Source organism: Phocoena sinus, chromosome 9, assembly GCF_008692025.1.
Source record: "Phocoena sinus isolate mPhoSin1 chromosome 9, mPhoSin1.pri, whole genome shotgun sequence".
NCBI classification, from domain to species: domain Eukaryota; kingdom Metazoa; phylum Chordata; class Mammalia; order Artiodactyla; family Phocoenidae; genus Phocoena; species Phocoena sinus.
The window spans coordinates 75,984,795-76,005,905 of NC_045771.1; the positions used below are offsets into that span (position 1 = coordinate 75,984,795).

The window sequence follows — 21,111 nt, forward strand, 5'->3', positions numbered from 1 at the left end:
TAATTTCCCATATGGGAATGTGCAGCTGTTTAAGGTATTTTAAATAACTACCCTTTCCTTTAGGCTGTATCTGCTGACGAGAGCACACTACGATAAGTATGTAGACAGCTTTGATGTAGGTTATAATGAAGTGTGTGTGGTTTTTTTCCTTAGTAATCTTAGTAATTCTAATTAGTGTCTGTTTTCTGTCCTGGAAATAGTCTATGATATTGTCAATATCATGATAATGAGTAAAAATACAATATATTGGCGAGTATATTTTCTGTTACTCCCCCACCCAAAATTCCTATTCTGTATAGTGCTCTACTTTCTTTTTAGTAGATATGTGATTGTTAATGTTATATTTTTTACAGTGACACGACTTTGATGACATAGCAGTTTAGCTTTTACTTTTGAAAATCACAGTGTGAACATGAAATTTTAATGTCTTGAAAAAAATTGTTGCTGTCAAAAACAGTCATTAATTACAATTGTGACCTAGCGTTCAAAAATGTGACATATAGTGTCATGGAAAATTTAGAGTCATGAAAAGAGCCATTTTTTAAAAGCAGCAGTCTATTTTCCTTTTGCCTCATACACTGTTAACGGCAAATATTTTGGATTTGCTGCAGAGGCCAGGGTAAAGGAGATATTTGAAGGAAATTTTGCTTTTTAAGGGTGGTAGTGTTAACACACATCAACAACTTCAAAAATTCAATCCACTCAAACATGGCACCAAAACAGCTCTCACTAAGTCCCCGTAATTTGTTAACATGAAAGAATATTTTACAGGTTACATCATTCAGCACTTGATAAATCATTCCTTTAAATAACCCCCTTTCTCCTTACAGTTGCCTCAAAAGACTTTTAAAAGCTTGAACCTACTTTCATCTTCCTAACTTTCCTCCTTCCCAAGGTAATTCAAACTACTTTAGGAGAAAATCTGTACTGGGAAATTGTCTGAAATGTCATCCTTACTAACTAGAAAGCTTTTTTACTTTCCAGAGCTTTAAACCTATTCTGATAACAAAGCTGTAAAATGGGGTTCAAGGTCTGGTTCATTCAGTTCTTTTTTTTTTTTTTAACATCTTCATTGGAGTATAATTTATTCAGTTCTTGTAGGGGATTTCCCTGACTTTATCTTCCAGCCATCCATTGAATTTGTTTCCACTATCCATGTTTAATTTCCAAGAGCATTTTCTTTTTAGGATTGTCCTTTTATATAGCATGCTGGTCTTGTTTCATGTTGCCCTGTCTGAGGATATTTTAGTTTCCTTAACATTACTTATATTTTTGGTGTGTTTCTCTTTCCTCTGACTTCTTTTTAGATTGCTTTGCTCTTTCCTGTTGGAGTCTTTCCTCAAATATCTGGTGCCTGGCTGTGCATTTTATATTTAAAATTAGACATTAAAAAGTTGTGAACTTTTTAATTCAGTTGAGCTGAATTGTCAGTGAATCTCATCATATGTTAAGGAAATGGCTGCCTGTTTTTTAATAAATTTATTTATTTATTTATGGCTGTGTTGGGTCTTGGTTGCTGTGCGCAGGCTTTCTCTAGTTGTGGTGAGTGGGGACTACTCTTCGTTGCGGTGCACGGGCTTCTCACTGTTGTGGCTTCTCGTTGCAGAGCACGGGCTCTAGGCATGCAGCCTTCAGTAGTTGTGGCACATGAACTCAGTAGTTGTGGCTCGCGGGCTCTAGAGCTCAGGCTCAGTAGTTGTGGCGCACGGGCTTAGTTGCTCCGCGGCATGTGGGATCTTCCCAGGCCAGGGCTCAAACCCGGGTCCCTTGCATTGGCAGGCAGATTCTTAACCACTGTGCCAGCAGGGAAGCCCCTGGCTGCCTGTTTTTGTTGGAGATCCGTAAGAGATCCACAGATCTTTTTCTGGGATGTTTGATTCTCCAGAATATAAACTTAAAAACTCCTGCCCCTTGAGTGTGGGAGAGCAAGCTGGGAAGAGACTGACAATAAGCCTGGCTGCAGGATTTCTGGAGCTCAGGCAAAGCGCCATTCAACAGGCAGAGTTCGGTTCCTCTTTTGTCAGTACCATAACTTGACCCTCTATATTTACATCCTGGACCCTAAAGCCTCTCTTGTTCCCTTTTTTCAAGAAAAGAACCTATCTCCCAACAGGTAAGGATAGTCACCTAATGGATTTCTAACTGAACCTCATACAGATTTTCAAACAGTCCACTGTTCTGTGATACCTAGTGGTTCTTAATTCTTGTGGCTTTTCAGCCTTCTCTGGGGACATCAGTTGTCCATCTTACAGGAATATGATTCTTCCTCTAAGTAATTTACTATGTACTCTTCTATGTGCATTCAGTCTTCATAAATTGTGGTTTGAAATTACAGTTATCTCCTAGTATAATCAAAGATGATGTTTTTGCTTGTTTTCCCCCTCATTCTGAGATATTTTCAAGAGGAAAGGGTGGCAGAGGCATTTTTACTCTGCCACCTTGAAACCAGACGTTTCCTTCCCATGACCTGACTCTCCTGATTTCCATCTACCCCTCCCCTATCACTACTGAGTTCTACATGCCTCAGCCCTAGGCCGTCATCATCTCACACAGCACTTTATCCAGATGATTTCAGTCAGGATTCCGGCTTTGCCCACCTCTCCACCTTCACGGAGCACCATACACACCCTTGTTTAAGCTTCAGCCTAACTGGTATTATTTTAGGTCTTTGATGCCAGCAAAGTTCTTACACATGCTGGCATTTACATGGATGAAAAGTCAGTGAACACAGTGAGAGATTCATTACTACAAGGGGACTGCTCAAAATAGATATGTTAAGAATGATGGGAGCTAAGTTTCTCACTATGAAAGAAATACAAAGGGGAAATAAAAATGAATTCTGTGATCTTGGGTTGAAATTGGAGGTTATCAGTGTGCAGTCATAGTTTTTAATAGACATATAGATATAGGAATATGTATTAATGTAAATGTGTCTGTCTATAGTATGTATTGTCTAGCAATGCCCATGAAAGGATTTGGGAACAAAGATACCACAATAGCAATGAGCAAATTTAGAGCTCAGATCTTGGCTTCTGAGTGCCACCAAAAAAGACTCAGGGCTCCTTGGAGAACAGGCTGATTCCAGGACTGAAGCAGGGAAAGTGTCAAATGACCCTGGAGCATATTTTAGGTCAGGAAGTGAAGTGCTCAAAGAATCATGGGATGTGTCAACTGGATGATTTGAGCATCACAATAAATTATAGTAACAAATTATAACCCAATGAATAAAATTGGAAACCATAAGTCATACTGATAGGAATAAATAAATGAGTGAACTAAAAGTTTGGTGAGGAATGAGGTTTTTATATGCTTTCACAGTCTCTCCCTACAAAATCCTTATTACTAACAAAGAGGAAAAGAGTAATTTTACAGTGGAGCAGCTTGCCAGACAACACCTGAAGTGATCAAAGTGAACGTGACAATGTGACAAACAGAAATTGTGCACAACTCGACAGGTACATCGTGAAGACCGTGGATGCCAAAGATGCATAATCTAAATCTAATCACTAGAAAACAGATAAGTCTGCATTAAGGAAATTCTACAAAATAACTAGCTGTAATGTTTGTGTCAAGGTCATGAAAGTCAAGGAGAGACTAAGAAAATGTTCCAGAATGAAGCCTGAAGAAATATGAGTAAGGCAACAATGATTCTGAACTGCATCCTTGTCCTTTAAAGGACATTACTCCTTTAAAGGCAAAATATGAATAGAATCTAAGGATTAGATAGTAGTATGCAGCAATATTAATGTCCTGATTTTGGTGATTATATTGTGGTTAAGTAGAATGTCCTTGTCTGTAGGAAATAAAATAAATAATTGGGTGTTGGGGCATGAGGTCTGCAATATAGTCTCAGGTGGTTCAGGAAAAAGATCTTTGTACTATATATACATGTAACTCCTCCATAAATTTTTTTCAAAATAAATGAATTAAACTGATTTAAAAAAATAATAAACTAGGTTGCACCAGTTATTACCAGTGCTCCTGTAGATTCTGCTGTCATCAAAATCCAAACAAAGTATATGAGCAAGAACAATGGCTAGTCATCTTAAACCACCCGGGACGAACCTGTAAGCCAACAAAGTCAGATTTATTGACGCATTGCAACCAAGGAGACCGCACACTAGAGGAACTGTAGGGTGTCTCACCACACAATGGAAAAGGTAGATGTGGGATTTGTGGGAAAGGTGGAGTTAAGATAAAATCTAAATGAAACAGTTTTGATAGCCTCAAAGCAAAGCAGAGCGGTGGAAAGAGGCATCAACATCACATCTGGAGTGAGAAGTGGGTGTAGGATCATGTTCCCTTGGAAACCACAAAGTTAAGAGAATAAGTAATATTCTTTTCAGGAACCCCTTGTCTGCAGCTCTGCACCTGATTAGAAATAGAAGCTGCTTCTCTGTGTCAAAGTGTCTTAGATCCTCCAGGCAAAAGTGGAATGTTTCATTCTTACTGATAAAATTTCAAATAGCAACGTTTACATGTACTTTAAAGAACAAGGTTTCTCCGTGTAAGAATGTATCCAAAGACGCGGGTTGTTATGATACTTTTTAGTTGCAGTTTGTCCTTAAAAGAAACTTTCCTGTAAACGTTACAACTGGCTTTATCTTATACTGTTACCCATCCTGATGAATGGCTGGGCAGATTTTTACTTTCTCAGCAGTTACAAATGAAAAATACGACTCGGCCTCTCAAACCACAGCTGATCCTCCTCTCAGGCCTTGCTGAAGTTATGGGTTTGTCCGACCAACTTTCTTTCCTCTCATTTTGTACCTCAAGCCTCCCCTGATGAACGAGACGCTGCACCACGGTCTTCGACGCCTTTCTCCACGTAACCTTTCAATCATCCTGCCTTCCCAGGCCACGCTCAGTGCGTGGGGGGCGGTCCCACTCTTCTCAAATCCTATTGGGTAAAATCCACGCCTCTCTTCGCAGTGGGGACGGAACAAGAGATAAAGGGCCTTTCCCAGGCGCGAGAAGATGACGTCACAGTAGCGGAGCCGCGACCTCCGGCTGTTTTGGGCTCTGCTGGCTGAGGGTGTCGACTGAAAACAGTTCCGTCCGCGATGCAGTCGCCATGACCATTTGTCAGTTCTTCCTTCAAGGCCGGTGTCGCTTCGGAGATCGGTGCTGGAACGAACATCCCGGCGCCGGGGGTGCGGGCGAAGGACGGCAGCAGCAGCTCTCAGGTGACGTTCTCCTCCGTCCTTCGCCCCTAGCCGAGCTGTGGAAGGCCTGGCGTGGGGCCGAGCCGGCGACGAACGGCCGTCCCTCGTGGGCCCAGCCGTTGGGCACAGCGCCGTGGCGCACCAGTCAGGTGACGCGGACGTGCCCGCGTCGTCCCCTCGCCCGCCCCGCCCACCGGCTTTTTTATTCATTTATTGGGAGCTCGGTTGGCTTTTGTTGAGCGGTTGGAGGCATGGGCTCGGTCCTGTTTACTAATGAAAAACAGGAATACGTGTCAGAACTTAACCTTGTCTTTGGGCAGCAGTGGTTCGCAGAATTGGCATAGGTCGACCCAGACGCCTCCTTTCTTTACTACTTTACTACCTTTCTGCGTACTTGCTTTTTCCCCTTGATGCCTTGAATATAATTTTTTCTAAACTTTTTTTCTAGGGAGAGGCTAGCAACTGGGGTCAAAGGATTCTTAACTTTGGGAAACACCTTTGAAGATCTAATAAAAGCTACAGAGCCATTAACCTCAGATAAATGCACATGCTCATAAAATTTGGGGTAAAATCGAGAGTGGGATGCTCAGTTAAGAACTCTGGGCTATGAGGGAAGGGGGTGCAGGACTACGTTGACCTGCTTCCTGGCCTAAGTCATTGTCGAAGCTTTTGGAATATTTCACTAAACCAATTGTGGATGATGCAAAAGGATTGACTGTCTTCGAGGAGAGGAGGGGTCCGAAATGAAATCATAGTACAATGCAAGGTTTTAGAGGTCAGATGAATCGTTAGGTTTCCTTAGGACTGAAACTTAGTCCTTAAAGTTACCACAAGATGCTGACCACCTCTCCCTTCTCTTTCCTCCTTTAGGGCTATTCATCTGACCCTTAAACCTTGTGTTACATTGTGGTTTCACGTCTGATTCCTCTTCTTGGGGGCAGTCTTTTTGCATCACCCACAATTGGTCTAGTGAAATATTCCAAACCAAAAATTAAGACTCAGGATCTGATAAATGTGCGAGTATTTCCAGGAACAACAAAACGTAATATGACATTCTGTTGAGACTCACTCTAAATGCAGTAATTAGAGGATAAATGTTGAATGGATAAATGTTAATGGATTTTAAAAGTGGAGATAAAACTAGTCAAGTAAACAGTGTATTTAATGCCCAGAAACAAATAAATGCTTATGGAATTAGTAAGTATGAAGACCAAAAGCTGTATACAAAAGATGGAATGAATTTCTTCAGTTGTGTCATCCCCGCAAAGGATTTGAAACTCTAGGAAAATAAAATATCATTAACCCATACTTGAGGGATCTGGTCTAGCAATCTGCCCCCTTTCCTCTTAGGTTTCGTTAAGCAGTTTTAGAATTGGGAGGTGAATTTTCATAAAGGAGTGTATCTCCCATCCCTCGAGTTTTTAATATACGTATTTAATGGCATATCTCCTAATTCAGTCAGAAACAAGGTGAATTATCTTGACCCCAACTAAGAAGTGATGAATAATTGAGACAGTAGAAGTGAAAAAATTTTGTAAAATATAGAGACAGAGAGGATAAAAATGTTGGCTCATTTTGATAATTGTAGAATACTAAAAATTTGCTCATAATAGAGGAACTCAGTACACTTTATTCATATGTAAATTACCTCTATAATCTCCCTATGGAAGGTAGGTGGGTTGGTGTTGTTTTCTCAGAGAGAATACTGAGTCAAATAGATTAACCCATCTATTCAAGGACAGAAGGTAGACTCTAATCTTTTATATTCAATACACTTCTCAATACATTGTCTGTTTTTCAGATTTTACTAATATATAGGGCCCAGTTGGGGAGCAAAGAATGATACAGACACATCTTTTTATCATGAAGGAGCTTATGATTTCGGTACATGCCTTCTATCCACTCCATTATCGAACAGTTGTTTACCTAATAAACTTAGGTCAGCTGAATTTAGTAATATATCATTATTTTTCTGTGGATTTACAGTCTTCTCAATCATGTTAAGTTAGACCATTATGTGATTTGTTGATACTACACTTACCTATATAAATTGAAAGTGAAGAGTTTTGTAATTTAAAATGAGTGGAGGGCTTCCCTGGTGGCGCAGTGGTTGAGAATCCGCCTGCCAATGCAGGGGACACGGGTTCGTGCCCCAGTCCGGGAAGATCCCACATGCCGCGGAGCGGCTAGGCCCGTGAGCCACGGCCGCTGAGCCTGCGCGTCCGGAGCCTGTGCTCCGCAACGGGAGAGGCCGCAGCAGTGACAGGCCCGCGTAGCGCAAAAAAAAAATGAGTGGAAATGTAGTGCTTGTTGAATCTTTACATAAGGTCTGCACATATAATAAAACAAACTACAATGAAATTTTAAGAGATTCTAAAAATGAGTCGCTAGTAAAATTGTTTATTTTGTTGTTTATTTCAGGTAGTAACAGACGAGGATGGAATACCACCAGCCAGAGATATTCTAGTGTTATCCAGCCATCCAGTTTCTCCAGATCCACACCATGGGGGGGCAGCAAAGATCAAGAAAAGCCATCTTTTGCTTTTGATTCTGGAGCGTCAGCTAGCAGGAACAGGGGGTTTGGATTGTCTCAGAACCCATTTGCTTCACCTAGCTCTGATGGGCAGAAAGATGAAAAGAAACTTCTGTAAGTGAAAGCCTTCAGAAAAATTCCTTCCCATTTGCTTATTTTTTTTCAAAAGTACCTACAGTACTTTCCTTAAAAAAGAGGTAATGTTATTATTACTTTATTAAGTTATTAAAAAATCAGAATAAGCAAAAAGCAGAAAAAACATCCATGATCAGAGTTTACTATTTTGCAGGTATCATACTAGACTTTATTTCACTTAAAAACGTCATTCTTCTTTATCGATACAATGAGTTCTTGGGGATAATTATGCTTTTTCCACTTTTTTATTGATAACACCATACGGTGAATATCTTTCTAATGTAGTCCTGCTTATATTAAATTATGAGTTCTTTACAAAGTATGAGGTGATTTAAAGCAACTTGTAATCTTGGAGGTCACTTATAGCATCTCGTATTCTTCTTTCTAAAACTTTTACTTCAGTAAGCCCATGTAAACATTTCATTTGATTTCCTTCATTATTGTGGACTAGATTTCTTACCATTTATTGAGAACATTCATAGTAGAATTTATGATTGGTGCCGAAACAGTGCCTGGCTGTGTATAACTGTTCCGTCAGCCCCCAGCAATTAGGACAGAACTTAAATATACTCATTAGTCTTTTACATCCCGTAACTAAATTAGACTAGTTGTAAACATTTTGAACCATGTACCATATATAATAAATTAAAATAAATAAATAAAGTAAAAAACCAAATTAAAAAAATTAAAAAAGGAAAAAGAAACCCTCCTTCCTATATTTGATGTTGTCATCATAAAAATCCTAAATTTTATTATTATTTTATTATCAGTTATTCTTATTTGATTAATTCTGCTATTCTGGATAAGGGGAAAATATTTAATTTAGACCCAGATATATCCATGACTTTGCCAACAAGTTAACCATGGACATGGGTCTGTTCCCTTTTTGCAAAATGTGAAAATTAGACAAAATGATCTCTGAAGTCCTAACCACTTAAATATTTTATGGTTCTTTATTACTTACTGGTTCTTTCTTTCCCAGTTAAATGATCATTGATGTTAATAATGAACAAAGAAAGATTAAACTTAGTATTGTGTATTTTATTATATTTCAGTTCTTTAAGATATGTATGGTATGATAGTTGAGTTCTCAGTAAATGTATCAGTTAATGGTTCAGTGTATTGGAAAACCAAAATTATGAACTTTGATATTATTTATAATCATGAAAGGTAGCTCATATTTCTATAAGCTTCTGCTTTAAAGAACACTCCTCAGAAAATATAACGGAAAAACCTAAAATTATATATTTACTACAATTTAAAATTTCAATCATTGAAAATTATAAATGGTAAATTTTAACAATCAGTAGAAAAAGATCTTTTGCCCTTTTTTTTTTTCAGGGAAGGAATTGTAAAAGATATGGAGGTTTGGGAATCATCAGGGCAGTGGATGTTTTCTGTTTATTCACCAGTGAAAAAGAAACCTAATATTTCAGGTAACTAGAAATTATGTGTTTTTAAAATGTGTTTTACAACTATTATTTTCTAAAACCAAGACTATGTCAAATAAAGAAATCGACCACAAACTTAGCTACAGTTAGGAGAGTTTGGACATTGTTTAAGGTATCCAAGTATTCTAGCAGAACTTCATAATTCAGAGATTGAGGTTGGAAGATATAGTTCAAGATATATAGATCCCTTGGGAAAAATAGTAGAATCAGGAACCACCACCTTTCCAATTCTGTAAGCCCAAGAAGAGGCTCTGCTTCCTTGGTTTCCTGTAGATACAACTTCAGAACCCTTTAGCTGCCTGCAGTGAATAGAAGAGTCCCGTTATGCCAAGGCTTTGGCTGCCTGATTCTGCTCTTTCTCCCCTATCTTTTTTTCTAAGGATAGTTACTTTTCATAAAGCATGTTGAGATCTATTCTGGGGGTAATATTTGAAGGTAAGGAGCCTTAGCTGGGCTACAGAGATAGCATTTCTTTAGAATACTCCTTTCCTTCCCATTTTCTTTTGTCCATAGCCCTTTTTGGGGCTGAAAGCTAGACCACCACAGTTGTTTTTGTTTTGTTTTTTTGACATCTTTATTGGAGTATAATTGCTTTACAATGGTGTGTTAGTTTCTGCTGTATAACAAAGTGAATCAGCTGTATGCGTACATGTATCCCCATATCCCCTCCCTCTTGCGTTAGACCACCACAGTTTTATAAGCCTACTCTGGGTGGTCCTGGGCCCTATTAAGTTGAACAGCAAGTGCCTAGAAGATGAGAGCCCTTTCATTCTTTCAGAACTCTGGGATTTCTGTCTGTCTCTGCTCTACCTGCTCATTCTCTGTGAGCATTTGTGTCACACCACTCCTTAGTTGTTTATTTACTTAATCATTCAACAAATACTTATTGAATTTCTTTTGTGCCAGGCCTCATTCTAGGTGCTAGAGATATAGCAATGAGTAAGATAGATAGGATCCATCCCTTATGAAGTTTATGTTCTTGAGGGATGGAGGCAATAAGTAATACAAATAAATAAGATACTTTTAGATAGTGATTTTTCTGTAAAGAAAATAAGTGTTAAGCCTTTTTTAAAAAGTTCAGAATTGAACATAATGCCTAATGCCCTAGAGCAGTGGTTCTCAGTGTGAAATGTAGATCCATAAGCAGGGTTGTAAGATAAAATATGGGACATCCAGTTAAATTTAAATTTCAGATAAACATTATTTTTAGTATATGAATATCCCATATAGTATTTAGAACATACTTATACTTTTTTTTTGGCTGTGCCGTGCAGCTTGTGGGATCTTAGCTCCCAGACCAGGGATTGAACCCGGGCCCACGGCAGTGAAAGCACCAAGTCCTAACCACTGGATCACCAGGGAATTCCCGGGACATACTTGTACTTTTATCAAAGTATTTGTTGTTTGTCAAATATTCAAATTTAACTGGGCATCCTCTTTTTTTTTTGCTTAAATCTGGCAACCCTATTGCTAAAATCCTTTTAGGGGCTGTACAAGTTTAGAAATATTTTCATAATAATACTAAGACATTAATTGCCATTTTCACTGTGTTGACATTTGCAGTGTTCTTACAAAAGCTTTGATGAGGCACAGGCAACAAACTGTACTAGCAGATTATAATAGTCAATAAAAAAATTTTAACGCCATTTTCACTTAAGAATGTCCTTGATGAAGAGGTAAAAATTATTAAGTTTATTAAATATTGACTCTTAAGTGTACACCTTTTAAATATTCTGTGTGACAAAATGGGAAGCACACACAAAGTAACATTAACAAATTTTTTGATATTGTAAGATGACATGTGCCAACATTTGGAGGTTCTGGATAACTCAGTGAACCAATATTTTCCAGATGACCAATGTGTGACGTTACAAAATTATGCATGTTTGAAAAATCCTTTCTAAGTGCAAGATAAAACAATTAATAGTTTTGGTTTATTAATATGATTTCATTAATATGATTTGAGTCCACATTATAGCTAACCTTTAAGAAACTACTGTCTGTCAAGTTTTGGTATAGTATCAAGAAGGATATCCACAATTATCTGAAAAGGCCATTAAAGTCATCCTTTTCCAGCTACACATCTGTGTGAGAACAGTTTTTCTTCATATACTTGAACCAGGGAATATACTGAAACAGGTTGAAGCAGATTGAACAGCAGAAGCAGATATAATAATCCAACAGTCTTCTATGAAGCCATACATTAAAGAGATTTACAAACATAAGACAATGCCACTTATATCACTAAATTTTTATTTTTTGTTTTGAAAAATAGTTTTTTCATTTATGTTGATATATTTCTTATTTTTAAGTGAATTAATATTTTCTACAATTTTTCAGTTTTCATTTCAGATATGGTAAATATTGATTTATGTAACCCATGTGAGCAAAAGGTCTGCCATCCTTATTTATTTTTAAGAATGTAGATGGGTCCTGAAACCAGAAAGTTGGAGAATCACTGTCTGTAGGCATCCATTATAATGAATTAATTTTTCCTGTGCAGCTAGAATGATACTACATTTGTACCACCCTTGAAAGAATTGAGGAAATAGTCACTCAAATCATTTTCTGTCTTCATGGTTCAGATGAGTAACAGATGGAAGGAGGAGAAAGTAGCCAGAGGGATAGTGTTTCTTCACAGAGAGTGGTTATCTATTCTTAGGAAGCAGTATTGGAGCTGAGTCCTGAATGAAGAGAAGATGTCACTTATGGGAAGATTTGGGGGAAAATGTTCCTTACAGTACAATAGCTAGTGCAGAGGCACTTGTGGAAACAAGGTTGCCATGTATTTCGTCTAGCAAGGCCTGAATTTGCCAGAGGAGAGTAAATAAGAGAAAGAGTAATATGACATAAGGCCAGAGAGAGACAGCCAGGGGCCAGATTATGTTGGGCCTAATTGCACTAGGAAGCCAGAAAGAGCTTTGAGCAGGAGGAGGGATATGATCTGATTAGAAAAAGCTCACTTAGGGACTTCCCTGGTGGCACAGTGGTTAAGACTCCGCCTGCCAACACAGGGGACATGGGTTTGAGCCCTGGTCCGGGAAGATCCCACATGCCGCGGAGCAACTAAGCCCGTGTGCCACAACTACTGAGCCAGCGCTCTAGAGCCCGCGAGCCACAACTGCTGAGCCCGCGTGCCACAGCTAGTGAAGCCCGTGCGCCTAGAGCCCGTGCTCTGCAACAAGAGAAGCCACCGCACTGAGAAGCCTGCGCACAGCAGCAAAGAGTAACCCCTGCTCACTGCAACTTGAGAAAGCCCGCGCACAAGCAGCAAAGACTCAATGCAGCAAAAAATAATTAAAATTAATTAATTAATTTTTAAAAAGCTCACTTAGACTGTTGTATAAAAAGAAATGGTCTGTTGGGGGGCAAAATAGCGGCAGGGCAATGAGTTAGGAGACAACTGCTGATGACCGAGAGTTACTAGCAGTGGAGACAGAATAGGTCAAAATTCGTGTTCTGTTTTGGAGCTAGTACTGGCAAGAGGCTTATTAATTAGGTATGGGGAAAGAGAGAAATGCAAAGTGATTCTAGGTTTTGTGGCCTGAGCAGTTAATAAAGGTGGTAAAGACAAGTTGTTAGAGAACTCCAGGATTCTGATTTGAATGTTTAGTCTTTTCTTTATTCTGAGGTAAGGGTCTTTGGAGTTAATGGTGTCTGGTTATAAATAATTCTCTGTAGAAAAATATCCTGAACTTTTTTTCCCTTTCTTAAAAAGTTTTCCTAATTATGAAAGTTACAGCTGTTGCCATAGAAAACTTGGAAAATACAGAAATATGTGAATAAAGATCAACTAATCTCAGAAATAACAACTGTAACATTTTAGTGTATTTCTTTCAAAACATGCGCACACATATTTCTTATTTATATATATAATTAGGAATCATAACCTAGTGTTGTATTCTGCTTTGTTTTCAGTGTCTCCATTACTAAAAATACTAGAATGAACATATTTTTATGTAACACCCTTTGTTTATACATTTAATTATTTCCTGAGGTTAAATCCTAGAAATTCTAAGGTCAAAAGGTATGAGCATTTTTAAGGCATTTGACATTTATTGACAATTTTCCTCCCAGAAAAGTTTACCTTTTTGATTTCCATAATGGCGACTTAGGAGAATGTCCATTTCACCACATCCTTAATAACAATTATTCATTATTAATTTTTGTCAGTCTGATAAATAAAGCATTGTATCTCTATTTAAGTTGTATTTTTAAATTGAACTTTTTTTTTTTTGCGTGAACTTTTTAATTTCATTTATTTACTGGCTATTTGAATTGTTTTGTGAATTGCCCATTCATTATCTTTGCCCATACTAATTTTTCTTACTGATTTGTAATAGCTATTTATACATCGATGTTAGCTCTTCTCCTGTTATATATGTTGCAATTATGGTTTTCCCAGTTTACTGTTTGCCTTTCAATTTTGCTATTGTAGTTTCTGACTTACAGAATATTTTTTTTAGAAGTATGAACGTATATGTAGTCAACTCTTTCTTGTTTCTTTTGTTTATTATTCTTTCTACTCCATTTATCTTTAGAAAATTTTTCCCCTTCAAAGATCAGTTAACAACTATATTTTATTCTAATTTTATACTTTATTAAATAGAGTATAGGCTTTGTATTTTTTCCTTATGATTATGAAATTTTTCTAATGATCAAGATTAGCATATTTTCCTGTCTAGTACCTCTTATTTTACTCTACTATCAAAAGTATTGGTATTTAAAGATTCCAATTGATTCCTCACTTCAGGTTTTACAGATATTTCACCAGAGGAGTTGAGACTTGAATACCATAACTTCTTAACCAGCAATAGCTTACAGAGTTATGTAAGTTTGTTTCCTATTCATCTACCTAACCGATTAGCTGTTAATTATTGTCTTCTCTGTAGTGGCTTGCTTGTGTGTTGGCAAAGTGGATGAGGTCTATAATTTTTTTTCAGAACAAGGCTATTTTTATATTCTAAATTAAACTTTAGAATTTCTTTGAAATTGGTTGGTTATCTAAAATGGTGATAATATACTTTGACTGTAGTAACTAGGAATGTCATTATTTTTATTACGGGTTATCCAGCAGTCAGTCCCAGAAATCATACCTTTCATTATTTGGCAAACATCTATGGAGTATGTCTTAGGTGCAGACACCACAATGAATGCTAGAAAAACAAACTTAAATAAAATGCAGTGTTGTATATAGATTAACATTCTCATATATCAAATATCAAAAAATTGAAAAGCTGGGCTTGAATAAGTTCAGTGCCTAAAGGAAATGACATAAATCATGTATTTTTCTATTGTCTACAGTCAATATCATGTGTTTCAACTAGTGCACATGTTTGTCTCTGTACTGCCAGGTACTTGTGATTTTAACTAGGTGATACAAGGAGTTGGAGAACAGGGAAGGGGGTCTACAGCTGGAGTATCTTTAGCAAGTAGGGGTAGGTCAATGCAAATTTTACAAGTTATGGGTTGTAAAAATGTTTTATAAATTTATTGTAACTTTGGAAATATAAACATGAAGTTATTGGAGAGATTATCTTAAACACTCAATATTGACTCATCATTTTTCTGTCTTCTCTCCAGCTACATTCCATCCAACAGTTAATAAATCAGTGGAGGAACAAGGTAAATGAACTGAAAAGTCTAAATACATCAACTACAATAGCTTTGGTGAGTATTGGAGAATTTTCTACAGGGAAACGTCTTATCTATTGCTTTTTTGCAGAATTTCACTTTGGATTTGGAAAGCAAAGCTAAAATTCTCTGTCAAGAATTGTGATACACATATTCTCAAGAACTGTATTATCATTTAGAGTCACGGTCCTGGAATTGTTTTCTCTCTGTTCCTTAGTCAGAAAAGCACAGATAATTATGCTTTTCTAAAACTATTTTTAGGATAAGATGTTTAACTTTGGTGGTACTAGTTTTAAAAATTGGAAAATATTACATAAATTCAAGTATGCCAGGTTATCAGCGTTTAAAAAGAAATTGCTTTGAAAAATATGAATGCATATTTAGACTAATGTATACTTTTGTGACTGAAGGACCATATGTTCCTTGTCTTATACAGAAATGCCTTTAGGAGATACATGCCCACTTGTCCCCAAAGATACATGATCCTACTGCAGCATATTCATTATCTCCGTCAGTAGTTTATTTTGCTACCCCCATAAGAAGTTCTTAAGAATATTATTTTTAAATAAGATATTTACATTTAGAATTTGATATTTCCAGTCTACGAGGTGGTTTTTCTTTGTACTTTCTGAAAAAGGCTATGAGAGTAGTAGCTGTCTAAAGTTAGTGAATGACTGTTTGAAAGTCCTGACACCCTACTCCTTTCTTTTTTTTTAAATTTATTTATTTATTTATTTATTTATTTATTTATGGTTGTGTTGGGTCTTCGTTGCTGCGCGTGGGCTTTCTCTAGTTGTGGCGAGAGGGGGCTACTCTTCGTTGCAGTGCGCGGACGTCTCATTGCGGTGGCTTCTCTTGTTGTTGAGCACGGGCTCTAGGCACATGGGCTTTAGTAGTTGTGGCGCGCGGGCTCAGTAGTTGTGGCTCACAGGCTCTAGAGCGCAGGCTTAGTAGTTGTGGCACACAGGCTTAGTTGCTCTGCGGCATGTGGGATCTTCCCGGACCAGCGGTCAAACCCATGTCCCCTGCATTGGCCGGCGGATTCTCAGCCACTGCACCACCAGAGAAGTCCCCCTACTCTTTTCTTAAATATATGCTCCTAAATGACTAGAGTCTTTTTTTGGGGGCCATTGCATTTTATTTAATTAATTTTTATTGGAGTATAGTTGCTTTACAATGTTATGTTAGTTTCTACTGTACAGCAAAATGAATCAGCTGTACATATACATATATCCCCTGTTTTTTGGATTTCCTTACCATTTAGATCACCACAGTGCATTAAGTAGAGTTTTCTGTGCTATACAGTATGTTCTCATTAGTTGTCTATTTTATGCATAGTATCAATAGTGTATATGTGTCAACCCCAATGTCCCAATTCCTCACACCCCCCCAAATGACTAGACTCTGTGCAAGCTAATTTCTTCTACCTTTCAGTTGTTGTAATGCCATTTGAATTCAGTAGGACTCCTCGGAAGTATTTTTTCTCTAGATGAGAGATGGCCCGCCATCACCATTGCTGATGTAGAAGGGATAACTGAGTCCAGAGAACTACAGAGCTTCCTTCAAGGTTGGAAGTTCCATGTTCTTTGCCACCTTCCTAGGGGCCCTTCTGTAGGTGAGAATCTTGGACAGCCTGCCTACAACTGGCTTACCATGTGTCAATTCTTCATGCCAAGTGATTGGGGTTTTTTTAATATTTATTTATTTATTTTATTTTTGGCTGTTTTGGGTCTTAGTTGCGGTTAGCGGGGTCTTCATCGCGGCATGCGGGATCCTCCACTGCGGCACCCAGGCTCCTCATTGCAAGGCGCGGGCTTCTCTCTAGTTGTTGCCCGCGTGCTCAGTAGTTGTGGCGTGCAGGGTTAGCTGCCTCGTGGCATGTGGGATCTTAGTTCCCCAACCAGGGATCAAACCCACGTCCCCTGCATTGGAAGGCGGTTCTTAACCACTGGACCACCAGGGAAGTCCCCGCCAAGTGGTTTATTCTTTATTCCTTAATCTATTATATGGATATAATTTGTTTATCCACATACCTGTTAATGACTGAGGGAGAGAAGCTAGACGAAAAAAAGAAAAAGTACATACTATATGATTCCATTTATATGACGCTCTAGAAAAGACAAACCTCATCTCTAGTAATAGAAAGTAGGTGAATGGTTCCCTGGGGCCAGAGCTTGGGAGAGTGTTGACTGGAAAGGGACACAAGGGAACTTTTATGGGTGATGGAAATATTCTAAATCTTGATTGTAGTGGTTGTTATAAGTTTGTCAAAACTCATCAAAATATAGATAGATTGTTTTAATGGACGCATTTTATTTTGTGTAAACTGTACCTCAGTAAAGTTGATTTTGTTTTTAAAGAAAAAATGCCAATAGGGTTTTAAAATGAGAGAAATCTTATGTACTTAGGTTGTTGAGGGAAGACTTCTTAGAGGTAAGGATTAAGTGAACAGTGCCTTGAAAAGGAGATTAAGATTTCAGTAAGCAGAGACAAAAGACATTTCTAGAGCAGAAAATAGCAAGAGCATAAAATATTTTCAGGGAGAAGGAAATGTTTAATAGATTTTAGTGGTAAGCTTTTAATAATGTAATTGCAAATTAACTTCAGTTCAAGCATTTGAGTAAGTGGACTGAGTAGCCTCTAAAGGTCCTTTACCTAATATCTAGGTTTTTTGATAAATGCAGATCAACCAGTAGAAACTAAAATCCAGAATTAAAAAGTATTTTCCTGATTTTAATATGTGTTCATTGAAGAAATTTAGAAAGTGTTCTAAAAGCATAAGTAAAATTAAAATCATTCATAATTCATCAGCCACACAATCACTTCGAACTCATTGAGGTTGGCCCATTTTTTCCTATGAACATTCACTTGCAGGCATTTTTCTATATTAAACAAAATGAAGACGTTTTTAAGTACACGTTTTAAAAATCGAATTTGGCTATAAAGTGTATAGAAAAGGTACTTGAGAATTATTCACTTGCCTACCTTTTTTTAATAGCTCTCTGATATAAAGGGTGGAGTAAATCAAGCAGCACCTGCATTTGGATTTGGCAGTAGGCCATCAGTAACATTTGGGTCACCAGGTAAGTGACAAAGTAATGAAGGACTTCACTGATTCAAAAAAATAGGATTTTATAGGTTTCAAATATAAAGCCTGAAGTTTTGTTTAGTGCCATTTTAAGTCACTCTTGCAAATTCTACCACCTTCCATAATAGAGCTTCAAAGAATTTGGCTCATCAAGCATTTGCGAAATGGGATTCAGAATGGGCATGGTCTTTGAAAGACCCTATGGCTCAGGCTTTAGAAGTATATTTTAGGAATGGTTTTTCAAGACTTCCATAGGAATACATAGTTAGGGTAGCAGCACCTTTGAGGACTTTGTTGTCCCTGTATATAACAGCATAGTATTGTCCTCAAATGACAGTTCCGATGAGATGAGGGGACAGGTGAAGTGAAGGTTTACTCCCTAATCCCTGAGGTTTCTCAAGAGCTGCCTCCTTGAGTGTAAATTATGGTGCAAATGAGATCAATGTAGCAGAAAGACAGGACAACAGGGTTTAGTGGGTTTGTCCTAGTTTCTCATTTTCACTTTTCTCTTCTTCCTTCCAATAAGTTAATTATCATCTAAATATGGCAGAAATAAGAAAAAAAAGGGCGGGTGGGGAGTAGTAATATAGCTACATTTTCTGATTAATAGCTTCTTTTTTTCTTTTTCTGGTTTTTGTAGGTTTTCCAGTGAATAACAACAGCAGCATTAATGCTCAGAATTTTAGTTTTAAACCAAGCGCTGGATTTGCTACTGCCCCTTCTGGAAGCCCTTCTGTGTTTGGGAGTACTCCAGCATTTGGAGCTGTACCCTCCGCCAATTCTGCCATCACTGCTTCTACTCCAGCTTTTGGACTTGGGAAACCCCAAATCACATCTGCTGCTTCATTTTCATTTAAAAGCCCTGCAGCTTCTGGTTTTGGATCATCCGGATTTTCAGGATTTCCAGCTTCTATGGCAGCAGGACCTGTTAGAGCTCCAGAGACCCCAGCCTTTGGAAGCGGCAGTTCTTCAGCTGGTTTTGGTAGTCCAGGCTCACAGTCTCACACTGCTTTTTCCAAGTCATCCAGTGGCACCTTTGGAAACAGCAGCATATCCACCTCTCTCTCATTCTCAAATGGCAGCACCACAACAAATAATGTATTATTCACACCCAGGGATCAACTAACAGCAGGAGAACAGGAACAATTTCAATCCAAGAAATTTACTCTGGGAAAAATTCCATTAAAGCCACCTCCTGTGGAACTTCTAAATATTTAAAAGAGTAATTTTAAATACAGAAAAGAACAGCTTTTAAAATTGTTTTGAGTGGTTCATATAAAAGGGCAGATATATATATACACATACATATATATTATATATATACATATATATTTATAAGAAGTATAAACTTTCAATAATAGGAGTTTTTATATTTAGCATTTTCTTGAGTGTAACTATTTAAGTAAAACAAAAACTCAGCAACGGATTTTTTTTTTTTTTTTTTTTTGCTATAATTATGAATGGAACTGAAAAAACTGTCAGGGTGCAGTGAATAAAGTACTTTTCTTATTCTACATCACTTTACTCTCTTACCATTTAAAATTTTACATTTAAACATTTTTTTTAAAAGGAAGGAGATAATTTCTAGAACCAACCAGCAGAGAAAAAATGCTTAAATGTTTAGCCTACGTACCAAATAAACATCAGTAGCATGACTTTAAACTTCATGTTAAAGAAGATTCTCTTAAAGAGAGAAATAACAATATTTAAAGGGTGAAAACTTTTTAGGACCTAAGAAGCATTTTCCCCTCATATTTTTTCCTCCTCAGTTTTGGCTCTCTCATGGACCATTTGAGTTTTCTTCAACAATTCTGGGCTAATTTTTATCTTGGCCTAATTTTTATGTAATTCTATTTTTTCCTCACATTATCCCATCAAGTGGATGGATTGTAAGAGGAGTAGAAATTATGATCTTCTGTGAATAAATAGTATATAAATATCCTTTGTAGTTGCATAAAACATTTCTGGAAGAATATTTAAGAAACTTGCTAACAATGATTACCTCTGGGAAAAGAATTGGTGTCTGAGTTAGGAGAAATACTTTATATACCATTTTGAACTGTTTGAATATTTTACCATGTACATGCATTACTTTGTTTTTTTAATTGAAAGAAAATCAGGAAAATTAAAAAAGGATTAGGAAGCTTTTTTCAACTATAAACAGCAACATTATTGGCAAGTTTAATGATACTTAAGATGAAGCTAGTTTTTCTAGCTGCATTTTTGAAAAGCATTTTTTTTTTAATATAAATTTATTTACTTATTTTTTTTTTGTTTTTGGCTGTGTTGGGTCTTCGTTGCGGTGCACGGGCTTCTCATTGCCGTGGCTTCTCTTGTTGCAGAGCACGGGATCTAGGCGTGCAGGCTTCAGTAGTTGTGGCTTGTGGGCTCTAGAGCACAGGCTCAGTAGTTGTGGCACACGGGCTGAGTTGCTCCGCGGCATGCAGGATCCTCCTAGACCAGGGCTCGAACCTGTGTCCCTTGCATTGGCAGGCAGATTCTTAACCACTGTGCCACCAGGGAAGCCCGAAAAGCATTTTTTTTAAACTAACAAATAACTCTTTATTCAAGATGCATCTTCTCTAGACTTCTTTTTTAAGTAACAGAGAAGGGACTTATAACTGGAAAAAAGTTTTTGAACAAATCTAGGCTGCTTTCTTCCGCCTCCATTTACATTATTACGGTATGCTCTTATTCCTTTATGGTATATTTCTTAAAACACTTTTTTATAAAATATGTTTATTATAATAAATTTGGAAATTTCCAACAAAGAAATTAAAATTTTCAGTAATCTTCTCCCTGCTTCCCCCAAATAGTTTATGTAGAGCGGTGAGGATTCACCAGCTGTTTCTAGAGTTTCTATTAGAATTCTCAGACATGTTTGGATCTCCCTGTGTCCTCAGATTGAGGGAGTAATATCTTGTATATCTTACATATGGTTGATCCAAATACCCAGAGACCTGTCATGAGTTGAAGCATATGTGTCAGAGTTCTGTGTTCCTTTCTCAAGCCTCAAAAATTACACAGCTAGCACTGTGAGAACAGTTTCCTGACACAGATCTGGCATTGAAGTCATTTTTTTAAGTGAAAATAAAAACTTAAAAG

At 37.4% G+C, this 21,111-nt stretch overlaps 1 protein-coding gene across 1 annotated transcript; it reads left to right on the forward strand.

The window, feature by feature from the left end:
• Positions 1-1,799: 1,799 nt before the first annotated feature.
• On the forward strand, positions 1,800-19,947 carry NUP42 (nucleoporin 42). Its single transcript, XM_032643669.1, has 7 exons — positions 1,800-5,186; positions 7,587-7,812; positions 9,175-9,269; positions 14,038-14,114; positions 14,868-14,954; positions 17,917-18,001; positions 18,647-19,947. The coding sequence occupies exons 1-7, from the start codon at positions 5,075-5,077 to the stop codon at positions 19,222-19,224; spliced, it is 1,260 nt and encodes a 419-aa protein (XP_032499560.1). The 5' UTR covers positions 1,800-5,074; the 3' UTR covers positions 19,225-19,947.
• Positions 19,948-21,111: the final 1,164 nt, after the last annotated feature.

What these genes read in the sequence shown, in the direction of transcription:
- NUP42 (XM_032643669.1), top strand. Translation starts at nt 5,075, where the DNA reads ATGACCATTTGTCAGTTCTTCCTTCAAGGCCGGTGTCGCTTCGGAGAT. An exon ending in ACGGCAGCAGCAGCTCTCAG is followed by an intron (nt 5,187 to 7,586) that starts GTGACGTTCTCC and finishes TGTTTATTTCAG; the next exon opens with GTAGTAACAGACGAGGATGG. An exon ending in AGTAACATTTGGGTCACCAG is followed by an intron (nt 18,002 to 18,646) that starts GTAAGTGACAAA and finishes TGGTTTTTGTAG; the next exon opens with GTTTTCCAGTGAATAACAAC.